Source organism: Elaeis guineensis, chromosome 2, assembly GCF_000442705.2.
Source record: "Elaeis guineensis isolate ETL-2024a chromosome 2, EG11, whole genome shotgun sequence".
Taxonomy (NCBI): domain Eukaryota; kingdom Viridiplantae; phylum Streptophyta; class Magnoliopsida; order Arecales; family Arecaceae; genus Elaeis; species Elaeis guineensis.
Window position 1 is genome coordinate 11,463,631 of NC_025994.2, and position 25,405 is coordinate 11,489,035.

The 25,405-nt window shown below is 34.7% G+C and overlaps 1 protein-coding gene across 3 annotated transcripts; it reads left to right on the top strand.

The window, feature by feature from the left end:
• Positions 1-10,057: 10,057 nt before the first annotated feature.
• LOC105061208 (nuclear matrix constituent protein 1b) lies at positions 10,058-24,321 on the top strand. Of its 3 annotated transcripts, none has more exons than XM_010945197.4 (9): positions 10,058-10,478; positions 14,486-14,695; positions 18,441-18,694; positions 19,109-19,379; positions 19,888-19,971; positions 20,113-22,001; positions 22,136-22,475; positions 23,788-23,957; positions 24,055-24,200. In XM_010945197.4, the coding sequence occupies exons 1-8, from the start codon at positions 10,260-10,262 to the stop codon at positions 23,929-23,931; spliced, it is 3,411 nt and encodes a 1,136-aa protein (XP_010943499.1). In that variant the 5' UTR covers positions 10,058-10,259; the 3' UTR covers positions 23,932-23,957; positions 24,055-24,200. The 3 variants fall into 3 exon arrangements, with proteins under 3 accessions (XP_010943499.1, XP_029116397.1, XP_073107662.1); XM_029260564.2 differs by having other exon boundaries at positions 10,065-10,478; positions 24,065-24,201; XM_073251561.1 differs by having other exon boundaries at positions 10,066-10,478; positions 23,788-24,321.
• Positions 24,322-25,405: the final 1,084 nt, after the last annotated feature.

The following is a 25,405-nucleotide window of genomic DNA, read 5'->3' on the forward strand; positions in this document are numbered from 1 at the left end:
ATGGGCCTGTCCAGGCCCATAATGGTAACATAACAGGCAAATTTTTTTTTTGGATTTTAAATGGTAAAGTTTCAGGAAAACATCACTTTTACCCTCCTCAACAGCCATATAATGGCTATATTTAAGGGTAGGGAGGTCATTTGGCAATTTACATAACTTTCTGATAAAAAAATTTTCAAAAGACCAATATACCCTCTATCAACGGTCATAAACAACTAGTTTGTGAGGGTATTTTGGGAAGCATGAAAGTTTCTAACAACTATAAATAAAGGTTCATTCTCACCATTTCCACTACACCAAATCCAATCCATTCTCTCAATCCTTTCTTACTCTCAATCTTCTTCTCTCTACAAGCTTTTTCTATTTACTTGCTTACAATCAATTTTGCTCAAGCATACTTGAATTCTCTCAAACTTGAAAGATCGAGCTACTAGCATCAACTACCAAGCTCTCTCATCCTCTATCTTCAATAAAGAGTACATTGTTCTCAACATAATCTTCTTATTTTTACTTCTTTTTATTAGTATAAATAGATTCTTATTATGATAGCAACCCTAGTATGATCCTTAATGAGAAGATCAATACTCTTGAAGAAATCACTAGTGCTCAAGTATGTAAGACTAGGAAGAGAACTAGTGAGGTATAAAAAAATTTTGATAAATCTATAAATACCCAGGATGAACCTACGACAGTTTGCAAGAAATACAGAGCCATCTTAATCGTTAAATCATCTAGAGTCATTGGCCATTTGAAATGCCACATAGAACAACATAGGATATATGATGCAAAAATCCAAGCCCAATTGAATTTAGTTGGGGGTAGTCTTACTTCTTGATAATATAGTCAAGAAATGCAATGTAGATAGCTTGCTAGGTGGATAATTCATGAGGAAGAATCATTTATAAGAGCTGATTCAGAAAAATTAGAGCAATATATCCAATAGGATCTACAATCCCAATATAGATGAATTAGTAGGAAAACAATTCATAGAGAAGCAATGAAACAATATATTGAAATGAGAATTGGACTTCAAAAATTATTAGAATCCTTAAATTATAGTGTCAATGATCTGTGATATTTGAACTGCTAATTACCAATGCGCTAGTTATATTTGTTGCACTGTACATTTTATAGATAATAAATGAAACATAAATAAAAGAATTTTGAGTTTTAAACTACTTGAATTTTCACACACTATACCTATAATTTTGAATGCTATAATGGCAACTACAATATATTATAACATTCAAAATAAGATATAATCTATTACTTTTGATAACACATCTAATAATACTGCTGCTATTTCTTTAGTGAAACAATCATTAAATTTAAGTTTAGATGGTAAGTGTTTGCATATTAGATGTGTATATCATATACTTAACTTGTGTGTATAAGATGGATTAGGTATTTTAAATTACTTGATCACTTGAATTAGGAATGCCATCTAATTCATCGAGCATTCTCCTTCGAAAAAATAAGATTTCAAGCAACTGTATAACTCCCACGGTAAGGCATACAAAAAATTTAAACTTGATATAGTGCATAGGTGGAATTTCACATATCTTATGTTAAGTAGTGCATTTAAATATTCTGAGTTGATAAATATTTTTGTAAATTTTCGATTATCTTTTAAGGAGCCTCTAACTTCTCAGGATTGGCGTCTTGCCAAAATTTTACAAGATTTTTTAGAAATATCTTTTAATGCAATAATTTTTTTCTCTGGTATATATTATTTTACTTCCTATGAATTTTTGACATATATTATTCAAATTGTTGAAAAATTTTCTTTATATAAAAATGATAAAAATTTGGCCTCTCTAATTCATGCTATGGAGGCCAAGTGGAGAGAATATTGGCCTAACTTAAGTATTATACACTCTATTGCTACTATTTTTGATCCTAGAATTAAATTGAATAGTGTTCTTTATTTACTTGATGAATATTATGAGTATATGCTAAAAAATTCAACTGATGATAAAAAAATAGTTGAACATTATTTGATGCCATGTATAGTTTGTATGATGCCAAGTTTGGAGGCAGTAGAGTTGGTGTAACCACATCTAGACAAGCAAGTTCAAGTAGTAGCGGAAAGCACAACGTGTTGCAATGGATAGTCCAACGGTAACAGCAATCGGGCAGTAGTTTATCTTTATGGTCCTTGTCATCGAAATTAAACTTCTACCTCACCAATGATATCACCATTTCTCTCAATCTTAATTAACTGGATAATTTTGATGTGCTGCAATAATGAAAATCGCAACAAAATATCTTTTGGGTGCTTGCTACTATAGCATGAGACATCCTAATCGTGCCAATATCTACTGTCGCTTCAGAGTCTACATTTAGCACCGATGGATGAGTCTTGGATGAGAAGAAAAAAAATAAACAAAGAATCTATAGAAATGTATATCTACTTCAAGGATTGACTAGATGTGGAGAGCCGACTCCAAAATATTGACAGACATTTAACAAGCTCCGAAGATGATATAAACACAACCACCACCAAAGAATCCATAACCTTTATTATTGATATAGGATTTCAACAATTGTAATTTGTAAACATATCAAGTTTTATTTTTTAATATGAATAAAAATTATAATATATTTTTTAATTATTCTTTTTTGAATCTTTGCATTCTCTATAATTTGAACAAGAAGCAATTCAATTATCAATAAAAATTTTGAGATATTTTTTATAATCTTTTCTATATGTATATTTCAATAATAAATCTTTTTTCAATTTTTTTCAAATCTAAAGGCTAAAAAATTAAACATTAATCTTAAAAGTTAAAAATCTTATTTTTTTAAAAAAAATTAATATTAAATAAAAAATAAAAATGGGCCTGATGGGCTCTGCATGGGCCTAGACAGGCCTGAGCTGGACTAGGCTCGGCCCGTATAAATTTGGGTCTTGGGTCGGGCCTGGAAGGGTGTTTTACTAAATGGGCCAGGCTCAGCCCATTTATTTTTGGGCCTTCCTATGCCCAAGTCAGGTCAGCCTAGAGGGTGTTTTACTAAACGGACTAGGCCCAACCCATTTATTTCTGGACCTTCTCGTGCTCAAGCTGGGCTGGACGTTGGCCACATCTAAAGTGAACAAGTATATATTTCATAAAATCGAAAAAAGCGGAAAGAAAAATTTTCTCCAACTTACACAAGGTTTCAATAATATGTCTTTCTAAGATCTCTATATACTTAACCTGAATGATAATAGAGCATATATCCTAGAAGAAATGGCATAGCTTGGTTATTGCATCCCATACTAGAGGTGGCACTATATCCCAAAAAATAATAGGGAGCAATCTCTCCATAAGTATGTGGCAATCATAACTCTTTAACTCATAGAACTTACAGTCCTCAACATTCACAAATTATATTTGAGGCATAGCCATCAGGGAGCTTCAATCCCTTCAACCAATTACAAATATCCTTTTTTTGTTCAATGATCAATACATAAGAGGTTTTAGATTTGCAAAGCCTATCATTATATGACTTCAGGTGCAAATGAGGTCTATTACAATATCTTTCCAAATCTTCTCTTGCCTTTGTATTATCTTTGGTTTTATTCTTAATGTCAATTATCATGTTAAAGGCATTCTCAAACATACTTGTCTTCATGTGTATGACATCAAGATTATGTCTAATTAGATTTGTATACCAATAAGACATCTCCTAACATATACTTCTTTTCACCCAATTATGTTCAACACCAAATCCAGTTAGCTTTTGTTTGATATGCTACGTGCCAAATATGATATCTGGAAGCATTCATACTCTGGTCAATATTTCTACGCTAAATAATTGAGGAGAGGGCACATCTCTCTTAACTCGATCACAAAAAAAAACATCTTATTGTCTCTTATATTGATGATGAAGGGGTAAAAACTGACAATGATAGTCAAAAAATGATGCCTTGCCAGTACTTTTCAAAATGAACACCTAGTGCATTCTATACAATAAGGACATGGTAGTCTCTCATGTACACTCCATCTGAACAACATGCCATATGCAGAGAAGTCACTAGTTATTCACAGAAGTGTTGCTTTTATCTAAAAATTCTGCCTTCTACTCACATCGTAAGTATTCACTTCCACTCTCCGTAATTACTTCAACTCCTCAATTAGAGGCCTTAGGAATACATCAATATTCCTGTCTGGTCTCTTTGGGCCTAGTATCACTATGTTTAAAAAAATATACTACCATTTGAGGCACATCCTTGGAGGTAAATTGTATACTAACCATATGAATAAGGTATTGATGAATATCCAAAAGGATTGAACCCATTAGTACACAATCCCAAATGCATATTCCTCGGATCGGATGCAAAGTCAGGATGGGTTCTATAAAAATGCTTTCCATACCTCACTATCATATATATGGGTGTGGCATAAAACCATCTACACACCTTTTTGAAGTATGCCAAGTCATATATTTTATTATTTTTTATGACATAAATAGCCTTTAAAGCCTATTAGTAAGTGGGAGATATTGTAATACTTTAAAAGGGATATTCCTTACTCTTGCATCATGATCATTTCTCCTAGGTTTCCATCAAACATAACCACAAACACTGCATTCTGTCTTTGCCTTATCTTCCAAATAATACAACATGCACATATTAGGGCATACATCGATAGCCAAGACCAAGCTTTCCTATCATTTTCTTTGTTTTATAGATATTATCTACTAGCTTCTCATCTTCTGGTAACAAATTTTTGACAATTGATAAGAGACGATCATAATAATTTTCACTCATATTAAATTCAGACTTATAATTTAAGAATTGTAATACCATAGATAATTTGGTGTGCTTCTGACAATGCTCCCATAATGGCTCATCCGCTACTTTCAGTAAAAAATAGAATTCCTCAGTAAATGAATTTGGAGATTCATGCACATCATAACCCTTCTCATTAATGATCTCCATATTTGATTGTACTTTTTAAAATTCTAGACCAAACTCTTCTACTACCAGCCTTCTATATGGATTGATATCACCTTCTGAAGATTCTCCAATATGACTATAAGTCTCATCGTGTAAAGTATAAAATTTACATGGTGTAGTTCTCATTTCATAGCTAGTCATATCAACCGAATATAGTTGTATAATTTGTCAAGAGAATCAAGGAGTGATTTTCTCCACATGATATTATATAGCTGGTCATATCTGCTGAATTTGGTTGCATAATTTTTCAAAAAAATCAAGGAAAGATTTTGATTACATGAGATTTTATGATTTTCATCATGGTTATTTATATTAGTACTTTGGACCTTTTACTTTGCAAGGGATGTATCCTTTAGAAAGAAACATGATATTCCCCAATCTTTTGTTTTAACTTCTTATGATTATTAATCATTTCTTGAATAGTGTAGTTTAATTATTGATCTGATCAAGGATAAAAAAGATTTTTTCAATCCATTCAACACGAATCTCGCAAAAAGAAAAGTAGAAGAAGATAGAGAATCTTCAAAAGTAGAGCTCTAGTCCACTTTGTTTCTATTTATTTTTATTGATCAAATGAGGTACATATCCTCTATTTATAATAGCGATGTCTATCCTTACACAGTTTGGATCGGATTCTTTTTTCTAACCTCTCGATAAACTTCCATTCTTGAATAATTCGGATCAGATTGTACTTCTTAATTCTAATAGGACTTTTTTATCTAAAATAGGTAGAAAAATAATTTAAAAAAACTAAGTCTTTTTTAGAGATATATTTTAACTTCTATATCAACTCTTCTTTCTATTGCTCTATCAGATATTTTTCAGATTGGAAGCTACATCTGATCAAAATCTTATCTATTTTTTTTTTTAAATTTGATTGGCCCATTTTCAAGTCCTAAATGAAGGAATTTTAACCTGATCACTAGGGGCACCATCCTCTTAATGAGGGATGCCACGTTGTAGACCTCCAAAAATTATCCAATTTAAAAAAAGAAGATCATCGAATTAGATATTGTATGGCTAAGTTATTGCATCTAGAAGTTTGACTTGCGAATTGACTTTCTAATATAGCGAATCTTACTTCTGGATCCTATCCAACCTAATCTGTAGTGGCCAAAGTCAAATTGATCTATATTGAATTCAATGGGTCTTGTGGATCAGTTATTCACCAACAACTCAATAATTTAAGAATCGAAAAACTTAAATAAACTTTTTGAGTTTTCAAATTATATATCATATTCTATTAAAAGTTAATACAGTTTGCACTTGATTTTATCAAATTTTTTTGTCCTCAGCTCCGAGCATATTTCTTATTATTTTAGATGACCCCCTCATGCAACAAATCAAGTAGTACTTCATAATGAGATCATTGAAGCTATATGATTCAAAGCAGTGGCAGAGAGCAAGTTTATAATCATTTTAGAGGCATTCATCCAAAACTGAGGCACTAATTAAATTTGTAATTAATTTTGAATTATTTATAAATATATCTATCCTTTACACCTTTAAATAGGAATGTTCATAATTGAGTTTCAGACTGAAAATTAGTCCGAACCGAACTAAAAAACTGAACCGAAATTGAACCGGATATATTTCGATTCGATTTTCGATTTTTATTTTGAAGAATTTCAGTTTTCGATTCAGTTAAAAATTGAAAACTGAAGTCATAATTTAAATTTATATTGTTTACTATTTTAATAACTTGTTGGTTACGTGAATGGGTGATTGGATATTAGATTTGATTTATTATTATAATTTGCTATGATGCTTGATTGCTTATTTGTATAGTAGATAATGTGATTTTCAATATATTATATTTTATTTATTATTGATTTATCATTTATGAATTATCAATATATCATTATTTATCAATTATTAATTTTTAATATAAGAAATTATCAAACAACAAATTCAACAGATCTTGAATTTAATTAAATATAATATAACAAAGTAACAATAAATTGATAATAATTATTTAAATATATTATATCAAAAATAAATAATTAAAAATAAAAAAATTATAAAAAAATTAAATAATCAAAGTGAACCGAAATTTTCGGTTCGATTTCGGTTCCTCTCTTATTCGAATCAATTTTTGATTTTTATTTTTTTATTATTTAATTTTTGAATCAGATCGGATCAGATCGGTTAAAACCGAACCAATAGTCCTTTTCATAAATAAAAAAAAATTGGATCTAATCTTTAGTTTATTATTGAACAAATTTAACATTCCCCTGACACCTATAACACTTGAAAATCCCATGCAACTCCCTGGCTTCATAATCAACAATAAGTTGATAGCTGTCCCATGTACTGTTTCAGTTTTTTCTCCATGGCATAAAGAAAATGACAAATACACTTGTACATTATAATGCATCCAATTATTGCTCTCTCAAGCACTATCTTATAAGATTGTAACACCATGACTTGATATATAAAGCAGATATTATGAGCAATCAGATGGAATCTTCTTCTATAAAATTTACTTTTCATATTGTATGAGTTATCAATTTTCTCAAAACAAACTTAACTAAAGCCAACAAAACATGCAATTTTATAAAAGTCCCTCTCATTTCTGGTTGAATGGCAGATACATTCTCACTCTCTCTTCATGGCAACAGTTGATGTAGAACGGATATAGTGGAGGGATCAGAGGAGGCTATCACGCCTAAAGGTTTTGAGATACTATGGTTCCCATTTCAGATGAAGCTGGGAGCACCTTTAGTTTTGTGCTAAAAGTTTGGCTTTCTGATAGTTTGTAATCACAAAGATAACATCATAAGATGGTCAACTTATTAAGTTGATTAGACTGCAGATATGTTTTTTTTTTGGATGACAATATCTATTTCTTTTTAATGGAAATTAGATTGCGATTACAAAATGGGGCAAAACCAATTAGTCATCTTTTAAGGAAATTAAGGATTTTCAATATCATGCTTCAGAGGATTAGTTAAGATGCCATACTAGAAAATCTCCTTTCTTTTTTTGTTAAAAAAGGAGAAATATTTTTCCCCTCTCTCCCTCAAAATAGACGAAATTGCTTTGTAATATGCATAAAATAACTCTTGAAGTTTAACCCAAGAAGACTGGGTTTAAGATGCATGGCCAACTTCAACATACTTGCAATGGAATTTGGGTATGTATATGGTTCGGTATTTTGGTTTTATGGTTGGTTAAGATCGTGCCATTTTATAGAAGGTGATAAATGGGAGAATACATGGCCCTCCATCCCATGTTTCCTTTTGTGGTCACCATCAAAGACCCTTTCATGAGCAAGTGGCAGTATTGACATGGGGAAACCTTCAACGATGAATGTGTTTACTTGGTTTTACTTCATCTATTAAAGTACAAATTTCCAATGGACTAACATAATGTCACCAAAGTGGTGGGGCCTAGGGCACACCTAAAAAGTTGTCAGTCACTCTACAACATGCATAGAAATGTGGTTGGAGTTCTTTTACTTAAAAAAGAAGGAACATGTGTATAGAAATGTGACACCCTTGGCTATATGTAAAATTTATTAATATTTTTTATTTTCAACTAGTAAAGTTTTAAAAGCATTCGAATGCATAAGATGAAGTATACATTTGTTCTTTAGTTTTGCATCAAAACAAGATAAAAAAAAATATTTTTGTTTTTTATTAGAAATAAATTGATCATTAGAATAATGAGTAGTATCTCTCTTAAATGATTGATATTATATATTGCTTAATAAGCTATCAAAAGCTTCTAAAAATGTTTATTTTGCATTTTTTATTGAAAGGAATTGAAAGCTGATGGGTTCAACTTTTTTTTTTCCTCTCTCTTGCCGAACATTTTTTCGATTTTCTAATCTTATAGTACATTGATACATATGATTACTGATATTGGTACTCTTGACCTTTCATTTCCAATCTTTTGTTTAGCTTCTTATGATTATTAATCATTTCTTGAAGAGTGTAGTTTAGTTATTCACCAACTACTCCATAACCTATGAATAGAAAACCTTCCATAAACTTTTGAGTTTTCAATTTAATGCTTGCAGGAAAGCGGCTAACATAAACAGATTGTTTTGTACAAATGCATTATGTTCCAACAAAACTAATATAGCTTATATGAGAGTTTACAAAAATTTCGATTGCTCAGCTATGAGCACATTTATTATCATTTTAGATGACCACATCATGCAACCAAACAAAGTAGTGCCTTTCATTTTCACATGTCATTAAGTTCACAGTAAAGTCACTGATTATGACAACCAAAGCTATATAATTCAGAGTAATGGCAAAAGGAAGGTTTATAATGTTTTTAGAGGCATTCATCTAAAAGAAACGCAGTAATTCAATTTGCAATCAATGAGGAATTGTTTATAAAGATATTTATCCTTGACACCTATAAATAAGGAAATTGGAGCTAATCTTTAGTTTGTTATTCAAAGAATTTAATATTTCTCCGGACACCTATCCAACAAGCTAACATCATAACCAACAATAAGTTGATAGCTGCCTCATACTGTTTCAATTTTTTCTCTATGGCAACAAGAAAATGATATACACACTTCTATATCATAATTCACTCATTTCTTACTCTTGCTGAAACACTATCTTATGAGATTGTAACACCGTAACTTTATATATAAAGCAAATTTTATGAGCAATCAGATGGGATATTCTTCCAGAAAACTTATTTTTCATGTTTTATGGGTTACCAATTTTCTCAAAACAAGCAAAACTGAGGCCAACACAGCAGTGTGATAGAAAGGTTCATTGTGCACCTTCCTTTTGTGTGATCACACTCATGAAAGTTTGGTGAGGGTTGGACCACCGTCATTGGATCCACCAACTTCCCTTTCAAACACAAAAGTTACGGTCGCACAAACACCACTTATATTAATCAAATCCCAACTTAGAATCTCATGTCAAAATCGAACTCGTAGACTAATCCTCCATTAGCTAACCGCGAATCTAACCAAAGGCGGCTCTGCGCTTCCCTTACCTTTCATACATTTTACCTACAAAATTTCGCCAAAGTCTGCGAAACCACGCCGCGTTTTGTTGGAAAGAAATCGGCCGGTAATCCTTAGATCGGTGAGCGGATCCCTCATCAGGAGGAGAAGGACGGTCGGAGCCAATCGAGCCGCCTACTTCTCGTACCGTACATCGGAAGATATTTCTCGCCCAAAATTTTTCGCCCACCCTTCGAGGGGGGAAAAGTCAAGATTTCTGGAGCGGCAGCACAAGAGTGGGAGGAGTCATCCGAGTCCAAGACGGTCTCAGCGGTGTCGAGGTGTCTCCCTCCTTCTCTGCTCCGATCTAGGGTTTCCGCCGGCGAGGAGATGGCGAGTCGGCGGCCGAGATCCTCGCCGCTGGCCCTCGGCGCCGCCCGATCGCTGGCTCCGATGGTCGCCGGAGCTTCCCCGCCGGCGTGCGGCGCGGGCTCGCTGGGGGATGAGGCGATCTGGAAGCGGCTTCGGGAGGCAGGGTTCGATGAGGAGTCGGTGAAGAGGAAGGACAAGGCCGCCCTCATTGCCTACATTTCCAAGCTCGAATCCGAGGTATTTTTCGCTTCTGTTGACACTCTTTAGGGGAGCTGTGGGAACTCTTTCTTTTTTAAAAAAAAAAAAAATTGTAACTATGTTTCTTGATTTTGAGGCTTCTTTTTGATTTATTTATTTTATTTTTGGTTGTTTGGATAGGTGTTTATAGGTGACTTTCGAGTTTTAAACCAGAATCTTGCAAAGAGCTTAAAAATTTCATATAGCTTTGAGGAAATTTCGGCAGAATGGTTTGTTCGGAACATCGAGTCCCATAAGATACTTTTACAGGGATCAAGACTCTTTTTTTATAGAAGAAAATTGTGAAGATGTGCTATGTTATCATAAATTTTCTTCGTAGGTTTTACTTCTTCTTTTTCGTTCGTCCAGTTTTGTTATTTCCTTTGCCCCCGATTAATCAAGTGATTCCCTAGCTGGGAGTGGCGGAGATAAGTTGAGGGAAGGAAAACATTTGTTCATAAATTTTGGTCTCGTGTTCGTCACGTATACAAGACTTAACAGAAGAACCAAGAATCCTGGATATGAGCTATAACATAATTAAGAAAATGATTTATATAGCATAAAATCAGATTTTGGTTTTAATAGTAGAGTCAGTAGACCTTCTTAGAAGGGTGACGAGGGCAGAAATAATATGGGTCCAACGATATATGTTTAACCATTTTGGAGTGCTTTTGTCAGCCTTGGTGACTTTCATGAATGGCAATGGAAGTAAAAGGCAAAATAAGTTGTTGATCATGAATTGTAGGGCTGCTGAGCAAGAAAGTTAAATAGGACAAAAATAACATTTATAAAATGTAAATAAGAATAAAATTTCTTCAACAACAAATTGAAAGAGATGTGTGTACTTTTAATGAGATGGAAAGGAGTAAGAATTATGACCATGCGTAGGAAATTGAGATAGAAAGGCTGTAGCACTGGATGACATGTAGAGGAAGGTAGATGAAGTGCTAGTCCTCCACAGCCTATCAGATTTGGCATGGCAATTGAAGACTTCGACATCTGAAGAATATTAGTGCTCAATCATGAGCCCACCCAAAATACATTTTGTCTGTTGCATGTTCATGTACGTTGGGGGACCACTTACAATAGAAACATGTAGAACTGGATATTTTTGAGATGCAATATTGTTATTGTTTTCATTTAAAAAACATCTTGTCGACAATTATTTGAGATAGGAAAAAACAGTTGTTATGGATCGATAAGGTAGTAGGGATGTTGCTGGTTGTGAAGTAGAGAGGAGGGGCCATATGCTAAGGGAAACCATGTCTTGGCTTGTTAAATGAGTGGGAATGAGTTGAGACCAAGATGAATTTCTTTGCATGTGTTTGGTTTTTTTTTTTTTTTTTTTCTTCTTTGTGTTTGTGGTTGGGTTGGGGGGGGTGGGGTGGTGTTGTGGGGCCTCCCTAGCTACCCATTTGTCTCTGCTCTTGAGGTTGCTGCTCATCTTCATCATTCATAACTAGATGATTTTACTCCATTGTTTATCACTTTTTCTCTTTTATTACACTAATGAGATTTCATATGTCCACAGTTTTATCCTCATATTTCTATTAATTATGCCACATGCCCAACACGGTTGATTAATATCCGCTATTGGGGAGAAAACTTTTAACTGGTCCTTGCAGTACAATGTTTTTTGCGGGAGCAGAAAACCAATTTAAAAGGAAGCACTTAGGTGTTGTGCTTGTGGAAGTGATTTGGAATAATACTTCAGATACTAGTGCGGAAAAAATACTTAGGTCTCATTTGGCATTGCATGTGGAGGGCCAGAAGCTCTTTTGAGTGATTTTGAAGTATTTGGTAAAAAGTTTAAAGCAGCTTTCTGGCTCCTCATTGAAAAGTTGAAAAGGGTTTTCTAGGGAAGCTCCAATTTATATTTTTTGGGTAAAAGCTCTACTTGAGATGTGTTAGGAAGCTATTTTTTTCTTGAGAGACTCGGGTTCACGTCCTTGTAAGAGAATTTTCTTAAAAGAGTTTGAAAACAATTTATAAGTTAACAGTACTTTATAATAGAAATATTTGATAATATAATATGATATAATATAATATAATGAAATGTAATTATCATCTTCATTATTCTATTACCATAATCATATTATAGTATATGATATCGTTATACTATAATAATATTATCCTATTATAATGTATTAAAATAATAATATTATTTTATTATATTATAATAATATTATTATCAAGGTTTTAAATCGTGTGGGATGGGACTGTCTCGGTTTTTCCATGGAATGGGATGTGTCATTGTTCTGTTCCATCCCGACACTTGGGACAATGGATATCCCAAAATATCCCGATTAGAACACTAGGATGATGGTAGGACGATCCTATCATGAAACATTGGATGGTATCCTATTCTAGTGTCTAATGGGACGTTCCATCGGGACCTAAATCCTTGATTGTTATTGTAATAAAATAACATGATAAAAATATTTTATGTTTTATAATAAATTTTAAAAAATTAATTATTATATTATCTAGATTAAATACCAAAATAAATAATTTATAGATTAAGAATACTTTATAATAACAATTTTGATAGCATAGACAATTAGACAACTAAAAGCATTATATAATGTCTTTTGCTGTTATTTCTTGATGCTAAAGTACTTTCTCGGTTTGGTTACCAAAAGGATATTAAAGTAAAACAACACTTTAGTAATATAGTTACCAAATAATAAACAACTTTTTATTGAATGCTCTACTAGCAAATGCTCTACCATCGAAAGCTCTACTACCTGCTTAATGCCAAACTGGGCCTTAATGTGCCTTAGATTCTGATAAAATGTACCTTCACTCATTAGTTACCATAACAGATGAAACATTAACCTATTTGAGTAGCATATTTATGTGCTGATTTGACTGAGGACATAAACCAACTCTTATTTGCAGTCATCATCATCACCAGGAAATTTTGATTCATCCAATCTCCTGAGCTTTACTACCTTTTTCCTATTCAATCAGATCAAGGCACATATTCTGTCCAAAAGAGCTTCTTTTCACCTTCTAGTGCTATAATTAAACTATGATATATGCTGGCCTATTTGACCTTCCTGCCCACTGCCACGAAACTACTTTTGATTAGGAATACAGATAAGCTTATCAGTAAGCTGCTCGGGCTTGACTTGTCATATAAAAAGTGCACTCAACCAGTATTCGAAATTAACTTTGTTCATTGGCATTTAAGTAGGCAAATCATGAAATATAAGGGTGTTGGCTTCTTTTGTATAGGTGGTTGTTTGGTTGTGCAGTGATGGCAGTTGTGGTCCTAAATAGGAAAATTGCATAGTAGGGTTTATAAAGCAACATGCAGCAGTTGGGTAGCTTCTTGATTATGGCTATGTTTTGCCAATTGGTTATATAATTTTAGTATAATGTTGAAAACAATTAAGAGTTAAAGTTCATGTGAGTTTTTTTTTGCCTTGAATTACTGCTGGATCATCTCTGTTATCCCATATGACTTTCGTCATCCAATGGTTTCTATCTTTGTCAGTTTCCTTTATGAGAATAAGTGCCAAGTGTCAGCTTTCATTTTCTTTATTGCTATTGTTATAGTAATTATTGTTATTGTTCTAGGTATTGTTGTTGTTGTTCTTTTTTCCAAGTAGTAGTTCTTGTTGTTCTTCACATGAATTGTTTCTTTCAATCAGGTTTGAGATAGATTGAGTTCCTATTTGAGTGCTTTGGCCTTTCTTCTGTTTGTAGTATCATGATCCCCTACTATGATGATGAAATTTGGCTCTCTTGAGTTGTTTTCAGTTTCTACTCCAAAAATGAACAAACTCTTGATGATTTTGTAAACTATACATGTGGTCTTTCTGTTACATGTTATCTTCTATGTAGTTTAACCTCCTAACACTGTATTTGAATCCTGGGAATGTGCAACTCTTTCTAGTATTGAATTTGCAATGTCAGATGTACTTTTGTACTACACATGAATCAAATACTAATCTTATGTTTGCTCTAAATCTTTTTTTGCACCGATTTATTTAATGAAGATATATGACTATCAACACCACATGGGGCTTCTTATATTGGAGAGGAAGGAGTGGACATCCAAATATGAACAAGTTAAAGCATCTGCTGAATCTGCTGAGATTGTATACCAGCGTGAGAAAGCAGCACATTTATCTGCTATAGCGGAAGCAAGGAAACGAGAAGAGAGCCTAAAGAAAGCTTTAGGAATTGAGAAAGAATGTGTTACAAATGTAAGAACATACCACCTGAAGAATTTTGTTAGAATCAGATGCTATTTTTTATATTGATTATTATACAAAAACACATTCATGTGCTTAAAAAAATTTTATGTGATATTTATATTTTCTGCATATCATCATCCAAGTAAAATTTTGCTTTTTTGTTCTGATATCTATAGATGCATCTTTCTGTGCACTGCCATCCTGTGCGATTTTCTGGCTGTAGTTTGGGAGAGGTGGCAGTCTTATGTACGTGCAACTTCTAATACAGCATAGAGACATGGGTAGACTAGACTGCTTTTCATTAATACTTTGCAGGAGTATTTGGTGTTCAGTTATCTGACACCCATATGTGCATCTGAGACTCTATGCAACATCATCAACTATAGTAGAAGTTCAGAGGAAAAATTTGCATAATTATTGAGCATGTGAATGATATATTACCATATATTTGACATGGTTATCTATGTATAGGTCTTAATATCTGAGTAGATGAAATTTTGTAAACATGGTTATCTATCCTTGATATCTGTTAAGTCGTCCCTCAGAATAGCAGCAATCAATGTGCTGTTCCAACAGAGTGTTGAGAATTGTAATTTCCAGAATGAACACACATACCGTTTTTTTTTTGTAAAGCATTATTTACTTCAAGTATGACTCTGTATAAAATCTGGTCCATCCATCTCCAGAATTTGACAGAGTTGTGATGGAAGATCATTGGAGGCCCAACAATGCCTCCTGGGGTTGGCAGCACCAAAATTGGCCTACCAGTCAGCTGGTTAGGTAGCAGACTTATTTACATGCAAAACCATAAAAGAGTGAAACTTGTGATGCATCACTAAAATATCTAACAACAAAGGATGAGCAGTTGATGCTTAGACATGCATCATTTTCAAAATTCTCATAGATACAATTCTGGACCTCTGGTACATTGCATGGAATCAACTGTTCAGTTCGTGCATTATGGCCTTCGTTTATTAATGAGGATCATAAGAACCGTATTGAATGTGATGCCAACATTACTTTCAAAGCTTAATGGCTTCATTGTTGTTTGAGCATAATGTTTGCTGAGATCTGAATGATTATATGTTAGGTCAATTTATTGAATATTCTAAAATGTAGTTTTTCTGTTGTTGGAATACATCATAGAATAGTTGTTACTGTTGCATTTTTTGTAAAGCCAACCTATCAGTGCTTAGATGGGTTATTTTTATGTCTCTTATTTTTTATTGGATTCATATAATGTCAAACTGACATGGCAAAGAAAAGAAGAAAAGGGTTCAAATTTTTTTCTTGCCTCTAGTTAGCTTTTGCTGCATTGATTATTAAGGAAGAAGGTTTTTTTTTTTCCTCTCTCTCTCCAAAAAACAGGATTCTAGATTACATACTAGAAGAGCAGGATGACAGAAGGATGGTAATTAAAAGTATGAAGGTGATATAGGTGCTGAGTGCTGCTTGTGCAGATTAAACGCTGAAAAATCAGAACAGGGATTATGAAAGGCAAAATTAATAAGATAAAGTGTCAAAGGAATGCTTGAACGGGTGTGTGTTCTAAGTGACAACAAAAAGAAGGTGAAGAGGAAGATGAAGAAAGGCGATATGGGATGAGAGATGCTTTTGATGAAACAAAAAGAAAAGTACAAGAAAGAAAGTAAACAGAAGTAAAAGTGAAAAGAAGCTAGAACAATAAATGTTCCAAATCCCAATCAAGGTTTGCAATCTAGGGCTGTTCCACCTTGTAAGGGGTATCGTACTGGTAAGGTACGGAGACTTGGTATGCCACCCTTATTGTGTGTCGGTGTGGAGGTATGTCCCATTACCGACACTTGATATGGTGTGTACCAGGTCTAGTACCAAGATTGCAACCTTGGTTCTCATTTATTATGGAAAAGGAAAAAAAATAAAAGTACAAAATGGTATTTATTTCCATTATATTTTACTGGGTATGGAGTGTATAGTTTCTATCAAGTATCTAACAGCAATTAAAAATGGCTAATATAAACTTATATTATGTATAATTCAGTTATTCTACCATGTTATTCGACATGAATAAACACAAGGTAGTGATTTGGTATCCACTTGGAGCATTTTATAGCCATTTTCTCATGTTTAGATGTCTATATTTAAAAGCTGAGATATTAAATGGTGTTTGGAAACCATTCTCTAAACTTTTTCAATGTCCTATTTTTCCATGCTTGAATTTAAAACAAGATTTTCTAGATATTTATCGTTCATTTACTCTGGTCTTCTATCTTTTTTGATTGTGACTTCTTGGAGTCCACAATTGGGAGGTGGGGACCATACCACATTGGCAACCGCTTTTGACAACATATTGGTAGCTGTTATAGGTGATATCATGTGTGAAAAAATTCTTCTAGTTGTGTTCATTTGGAGTCCTATTTCAAGCATTAATTATTTAGAGGCCATCTAGATGTCTGAAGGTGTATGCTGTACAATATTGCGTAACTTAAAGCTCCCTGAAAGGCTAGGCTAGTAGACACTCTATGTGTGGATGAAGGCTAGACAATGTGTGGGTGTCATTTCTATAACAGCTGGTGAAGGCTAGACAATGAAGGCTAGACAATATTGCATAACTTAAAGCTCCCTGAAAGGCTACTAATGGTCCAGTTGTGTATTTAGCCTGAAACAAGATTCACAAAGCAGTTTCCTGCTGGTGTCTAAGTTTGGCTGAATTTGATTGAAGCTACATAGAGTTGATTGCTATTCTTTAAGCCATTGCAGTGTGAAACTTCTCCTCTTTTCCATCTCTATTTCATCAGGCTATATAGTTTTGTGTTCTTTTTCTTGTCATTTCTGGTAAACTATTGCAATAATTTACTGTTTTATTAGTGGCACTTACCGTTTACAAACTCAAACTTAACGCATATCTTAGTCCTCACTAAACTTCCTTATTCTATTTCTGCTATTATAGGTAATTTACTGTTGGCACTCGACCTTTTTGGGCAATAACTGTTGATGCTTGTTACTTTTTAAATGAATGAGACGTACTTTACCAGTCATGGAATGTCATCTTTTGGAGATTTCATTGGGCTTTCTTTTCAGTTATTATGATTACAAAATAGGCTACACATTTTTTTTTAAAAAAAAAAACATATCTTTCACCAAGGTTCCTTTCTGATGCCTTTTGTTTTAAAGTAGGAGTCTTCATAATTTGCCACTACTAATATTCCTCAAGCTTGGTCTCCATCTTGTTCAGTTATGATGCTCTTGTATGGATCTGAAACCATTTCGTTCATTGAGAAGGTTTTGATCCAAATTTCTTGGAAGAACTCTATAATGTTTTCCATCCACAGTGTTGGTACCCGAACATCATAGTTTAGCTTTCACAGGGAGCCAATTTCATGCTAACCATAGGGTACTGTGGATTTAAGAAATTACTAAGCCCCATTGAAAATTCAACAACTTAACACTAATTTAGACAAGCTTTTTTCCAAAAAATATCGTTATTGTCCTCAAGGATATACTTCTGAATCATATATTGCTTATTAATTTGATAATGATATGGTCTCGATGTTCTGAAAGGAAAAGATAAAATCCTGTTCTGATGGTGCGTGTTAAAGAGAGGTCGGAGGTTTATTAGGCAGGGGTATTTGAATCTAGGTCAATGTAAGGAGAGGAAAATATGTAAGGCAGCTTTCTGTGATTGAGCTTGTAGTCTACTATGTAATGTTTGAGATAATGCTATGATCGTGACATTGAGACATCACTTACAAATATTTTTCTTTCTTATATGTAGATTGAGAAGGCCTTACATGATATGCGTGCTGAATCGGCTGAAACAAAACTTGCATATGAAAATAAACTAGCTGAAGCTCGTCAAATGATGGAAGTTGCACAACAGAAATTTGATGAGGCGAAAGGAAAGTTGCTTGCAGCAGAATCCTTGCATGCAGAAGCCAGCCGGAGCCATAATACTGCATTAAGAACCTTACAGGATGTTGAAGCACGTGAAGATGAACTCAGGAGGGATCTTATTTCTTTTAGATTGGAGTAAGTTATCCTTCAATTTGTTTTGCAGTTCTCTTCTTTTGAACTTTGTGTTAGTCTTTTAGATTTATATCAAGCATTCTTTTTGGCAGTTAATTATTTCTAAAGTTTTCCAATAGAGTGCTTGTCTTAGATAATCTTCTTCAATAGCAATTGTACTAATCTTTAGGTGAAACCATTACTCTATCCTTAAATTGTGGACTTCTTATATATCCAAAACCTAATAGTGTCTGCAAAAGATGGTTCTGATTATTATTTTTAACACATTTCTCTGGTGTCATGCTACGTGCCATCTGCCTTCATATTTTTTGTTGAAATGGACCAGTACAAAGAATATTCTTGCCACAGGATTTCCTCAGCCATCTATTTTATGTTGTTGCTTGTAATAATGATATTTGCAAATTAATAATTTTGCAGATGTGATGCTAAGGAGCAAGAAATGAATCGCGAAAGGCAAACCCTATATGACAGGCAGAAAATTCTTCATGAGGAACAAGAGAGGTTGATAGCAGCACAGACCTTATTAAATCAGAGGGAGGAATATATCTTTGAAAGAACAAAAGAATTAAGCTGCTTCGAAAAAGAATTGGAAAAAACAAGAACAAATCTTGAAGAAGAACACAGAGCTTTGAAAGAAGAAAAGTCTGACTTGGATCTAAAAATTGCTGCTCTTGCAACTAGGGAGGAGGTCTGTTTATTTTTTTGTTTGTTAAATGCAAGGTCTAATGGATTGGTATCGGGGCTCATACTAGCCAACTGGTTCAGTGTGGTATGGGTACATACTGTATTGTGCAGGGGCGTAGCAAACCATGGAGAGGGAGGGGGAGCAGAAGAGAGAGAGGGAGGGAGAGAAGGGGGAGAGAGGGGGGGCAAGAGGGAGGGGGAGAGAAGGGGGGCAGGGTTCCCTAGGAATGATCAGCATTGAAGAGGAGCAAGATGAGTGACCAAATGAGCGAGACGAGTGAATGACACGATGGAGCTTCGAGGAGGAGGAAGGTGGGGGGTGGGGATTTAAAGGACCGAACTGTCTTGACTGCCCAAATTGTCCCAATTCTTGACCGGTTTGATTCATTACGGCCCTAACCACCCTGTTTAGGATGGTTCAACGTACCTTGGTTACATGAGATAGTCCCTTTTTATTCTCTTCAGCTGTTGTTTAGTGAATTTCATTTTTGATCACTTCTTAATTCTTGCAGGCCATGATCAAGAGGGAATCATTGCTTGACAAAAGAGAGCGTGAGTTGCTAATGTTACAAGAAAAGATTGCCTGCAAGGAACATGTAAGGATTTTCCCTTATTATTAACAAATTTGTCTCCATTGATATGTACATCAAGGGATACAAATTAAGCTGAGCTTTTGAATCAGTTCTCTTAGTTCTCTCCACTTTGTATATTTATTCTATATTTTATGATGAGTGCAGGATGAGATCAAAAAACTTACAGATAAACATCAATCTGCTCTGGAAAGGAAGAGAATTGAATTTGAAGCTGAATTGGAACACAGACACAGGATATTAGAGGATGAGATGGAGGCCAAAAGAACAGCTTGTGAAGTTAGGGAGGCTGGTCTCAGTAACAGGGAAAATGCTATTCAGAAAAGAGAACACTCTATTAAGCTTGAGTTGAGTGCATTAGCAGAAAAGGAAGAGAATGTGGCTAAAAAAATGAAATTACTGGAGGAGAGAGAACAAAATCTACATTCTACCCAAAAAGCAGCAGAAATTGAGTTGCAAAATATGCAGAAGGAAAGAGAAGATATGCTGAAAATGAAACTAGACCTTGAGAATTCTAAATCTATCCTAGAAGATGAAAAGAAAGTGCTTCTCTGTGTACAGGAGAAACTGGAGCTAACGATAGCTGAGAAAAATGAGTTTTTTGTTCTGGAAGGAAAACTAAAAGAAGAAATTGATGGTCTTAGAGCCCAAAAGATGGAACTTGTAGCTGAAGCTGATAAATTGAAGGCAGAAAAGGAGAAGTTTGAGATTGAGTGGGAGCTAATTGATGAAAAAAGAGAAGAGTTACGGAAAGAGGCAGAATGGGTTGCTGAAGAGAGAAAAGCAGTGGACCGGTACCTTAAAAATGAACATGATAGCATTAAATTGGAGAAGGAAAATTTGCGCAATCAGTTCAAGAGTGATGTTGAATCCTTGTCTCATGAGCGGGAGGAATTTTTAACCAAGATGGAGCTTGAACATTCAGATTGGTTCAGCAAGATTCAGCAAGAAAGGGAGGATTTTGTGAGAGACATCATGATTCAGAGGAAGGAGTTAGAAAATTGTATTGATAAAAGACGAGAGGAAATTGAAACTTACTTAAAAGAAAGGGAGGAAGCATTTGAACAAGAAAAGGCCAGGGAACTCCAGCATATAAATTCTCAAAAGGAATTGATTGCCAAGGAGTTGGAACATGTTGCATCTGAGTTGCAAAAGCTTAATGATGAGAGAATGGAGATTGCTCAGGACCGTGAGAAGAGGGAGAAAGAGTGGTCTGAGATAAAGAGCTCCATTGAAGCACTTGATGTTCAACGGGAGAAGCTGCAGAAGCAGAGGGAATTATTACGTTCAGATAGAGAAGAAATTTATCAACAGATTCAACGTCTTAAAAAATTGGAAGATTTGGACATTGACTCCGAAAATAGGGCTCTATCCGAGACACCAAATAAATGGAGGGTTTCTTTCAGAACAAACATGAATGCAGGTGTTGTGCAAGACATTGATGATCCAAATGGACAGCAGGTTACTGCTAACGGTGGTTCTAAACTAAAGTTGCTTTCTGAAAAGACCCCAGATGCTTCACCTCCTACACCTGCTGCTCTATCCTGGGTCAGGAAATGTGCCGAGGTGATATTCAAGCATTCTTCAGAAAAAACTATAGAACATGTTGAATGCAAAAACTCAACCAAGTTTGTGAAAGTGTCAGAAGGAAATGATTTTAGCCCTTCAAAATCTGTTTATCATAGGAAAAAAACCTCTGGAGATGGTAAAAGAATTAGCATGTCAAAATGGAAAGACCTTCAAGATCCATCTGTTGCATCTGAGAAAATGGAGTCAAAGGGTCATGAGAGAACTGGAAGAGAGGAGATGCAGTCTGTGAGATCTGATTCACTGCATGTGGATAATGAAGGCTTGTGTATTGCCAAAATTGAAAGTAACACAAATAAGAAAGTCAGCGCATTGCCATTGGGAAGAAAAAGACATAACAATGCACTATCTCATGATCATGCTGACATGCAGTTGGAACCAAGTCAGAAGCACCAGAGAAAGACAAAGCAGCATGGGAGTGCTGATGTGGAAGGAATCACTTCTAACTGGTATAACTATATATATATATATATATATGGTACTCTGTAGATGTGTTCTTCTGTAAGTTAGTATACTCTGAAGTTGCCCAATATCTTTTAGCTATTTGCATGTTCTGACTTCCACTTTTATGTGGTGTTGCTAGCCTGTTTAGAATGCAAATGCCAAACTCAGATGACTGTGACTCAGCATCTCTTAACCCCCCGTCAGGATGTGAAGAACTTCCTGTGGGGTGCAAAGATCAAGAACGTGAAAACCCTGAAGTTTCAATTCCAAAGTCACCAGAAGCTTCTCAGAACACATCTGCGGTCTTGCACTTTCATATTTCTGAAAATGGAAATTCTAATGGATCAGGAAGTTCTTCCCTTGTTGGAGATGGCATGCTGTTGTCAGGTTCAAATTTTCATGAAATGATGAAGAAACAAGAAAAAGTAGAAGACCAAGTGGTCTTCGAGGGTGAAGAACCGTCAAAAGAGATTGCTAAGGTAAATTGTAATCCACATGCCCTTGCTTCATGAATTGGTTCATTTTCAAAACTAATGGAATTTGGCCAACTTTCATGTTTTCAAATCAGATACTTCTCACAACAATCTTTATCATGTTTCCTGTTTGTTTTGGGTACATGTGCAACACACCAGCTTTTGTTTATATACTGGCACGTATGTCAATATTGACTTTGCTCATAGCAAAAACTAAAATAATCATACAGACAATTAAAAGAAGTATGAAAATGCTTATGAACTTTAGGAAGTTCTGAATTCAAGTCTTGGGTGGTTCATCCCCCAGGTATTTGAAGCTTAATAATTATAATGCCGGTGGGTGACCATCCCTTTCTCTCAAAATGGGAAATCATTGGGCAATTCTGGCATCTTTCTATTGCTAATCTATATGGTTATGTGACCATTTTGCTACTGCATGTATTTTTTTTTTTTTTAAATTATTCTTTCTTGATTCTTGATTGCAAGAATGTAGGGAGCATGAGGCTTTTCTACAGTATTCCACTCCACCGACCCTCTTTATTGCATAAGGCATTTTCTTGATTCTTGATTCTTAATTGCAATACTGAAGAAAAGCACAAGGCATTTGTTACGGTATTCCACTCCACCCACCCCCTCTTTTTTGTCTACACATCTTCCGTTCTCCCTTCTTCAGCTTGGATGTTAGAAGGAAAATCCACATTCTCCTTCAAAAGCCATTTAAGCATTATAAATGCTCAGAACTCACACCGGCGCATAAATGACTTCTAAAGAAGTTAAAGGGCCGAAATGGCTGTCTGTGCTCATTTAAACTTGCTAGTGCCACCGGTCCAGAGTCTGGATCAGCTCATATGGTGATTTTTCCTGATGAACTGTCCAATTCAGGAGGATCTAATGGATTGGTTATAGCGGAATATACTAGCGGGTAAGAATTGGTGCTGGCCAATTTGACTCGATGTATCATGCTTTGTATACATTACCATTACAACAACAATATCTAGAATTTTAGGACAAACTCACAGTACCCAATTGTGTAAGGCCGCTGATTACTCTTAAACCATGCTTCCTTGGCAGCATATTGGGTGGAATTTCCTTATATTACCTTGAAACATAATTTTATATTTGTTTCAGTAATATGTTTATTTTTTTCTTATTGTTTCAATAATTTATCATTTATTCCATTTTAAATGATAAACTCCGTATGAACTTCCAATTCCTATAACAAACTTTTTTCTCCTGATTTTTAAATGTGAAGTGTGAGAGATCATACCTTTTATGCTTGCACTTTCTTACATGCATTTTTAAATTTTTGTAATGTCAGCTTGCAGTGGAACTAATTGCCAATGAGGGTGACAAAATTAAAGAGCAAGATGTACACAACCGAGATGGTGATAATGAAGTTGAGGATGAGGACGAGAATAGTTTGTCTGCAAAACAGAAATTGTGGAAATTTCTTATTACCTGATTACATAGATAACTAGTATCATAGAGGTTAGATTTCACCAGACCTGCATGCTGATGTCTCAGTCCCTGTATTGCTGTTGGTTTTGCTAAACTTTTCTTCCATAACTAACTTGACCATCCATAGGAGAAGGCAGAATCCTCCGGCATCTAAAGTCGTGTTGGTAGTGGCATAGAAGATCGAAGAACATGCATTGGATCTGTGAGCGGTAGTTTTGCAATCCGCTGTGGTATCCACCTTTTTTTCCCCTTGTTTTTTGAATTTCCCTGCTTTGGTTCTAAACATGTAAAGTGGTGTTTGTTAGTGTGCAGAATCTGTAAGTATGTTTCCACCTTCATACCATGTAAGAAATGAATGAGTGATGATAGTGCATAGAAATGTGTTTGGAAGTTCTGTATGTGTGTTTAAATCTCCTATTGTGTGGGCAAAGATTTACCGACTGATATGAGGTTGTTTAGTTGGTATACGTGTCTGACCTGTATTTTTTGGTCTCTCTTTACCGAGGAAGAATAATATCAAGAGGTGAAAAAAAAATCCTGCTGGAAGCTAGAGAATGGCTAAGGAGCATGGTTTCGATAACATCCATTCTCTTGACGGTGAATTAGGGAAAATAAGTAATTTAATGTGGGATTCAAAATAATAATATTGTTGATCTCATCAGAATTCTATTTTTCCTTGTCCCTTATTGACAGAGGTTTTCGCGAGGCCTTTTCCTTCATCAGAAATTCTTCCGCGAAAAGTGGTCTTTTTTTTTTGTTTTGGTAAAAAAAGAAAGTTGTCTTTGATATTTGTGGTTTTCCACCATGACAACTTCAATCTGCACTTGGAATCCCGTGGCTCAATGGGATCAACAATCACGTGCTCTGGAAGTGACCTGTTCCATTTTATCTTTTCCTGCAGTATGCCCGAGGATGCTTGTCCCCTCTTCTACTTTTCCTAAATCATCTGGTGCTTTAGACGAGCTACTCTTCTCTCTTATTATGCTTATTCAACTCCATTTTTTGGTTATAAGAAAGAAACCGTTTCAGTTTAATGTTCTTTCTTATTTGTAATGTTCTCTATGCAGCCACGTAACTCGGAATCTCTCTCACTTTTAATGAACATACTTATTGGAGATTATATTTGGTTTTTATCGGTTTTGAAAACGTTTGACATGGTGACATAACTTGTACAAAACTACCATAATGATATGAAATAAGAAAGCTGAGGGGGGGGGGGGGGGGGGGGGGTAGGGAAGGATCAATTATTGCCTTAGTCTGAAAACAATATCTGCTGACCAACCTGCCCGGTTTAGTATTTAGTAAAAGATTGGGCAAAGGGCAAACTAAGAGGGATTTAGGTGAGAAGTGAACAGATGAAGGCGCAACTGGATTAATTGTCGGCGTAGAAGACTGGAAAGTAATATCTGAATATCTAAATAAATAAAAGAAATGACTTGATGATGGTCTTCTTGAATGCGATATCTGGAGGCCCCCTC

Excerpts from the sequence above, each read along its gene's own strand:
- LOC105061208 (XM_010945197.4), top strand. The coding sequence starts at position 10,260 with ATGGCGAGTCGGCGGCCGAGATCCTCGCCGCTGGCCCTCGGCGCCGCC. Across the intron at positions 10,479-14,485 it reads TTTCCAAGCTCGAATCCGAG|ATATATGACTATCAACACCA; the intron begins GTATTTTTCGCT and ends TATTTAATGAAG. Across the intron at positions 22,002-22,135 it reads GAAGGAATCACTTCTAACTG|CCTGTTTAGAATGCAAATGC; the intron begins GTATAACTATAT and ends TGGTGTTGCTAG.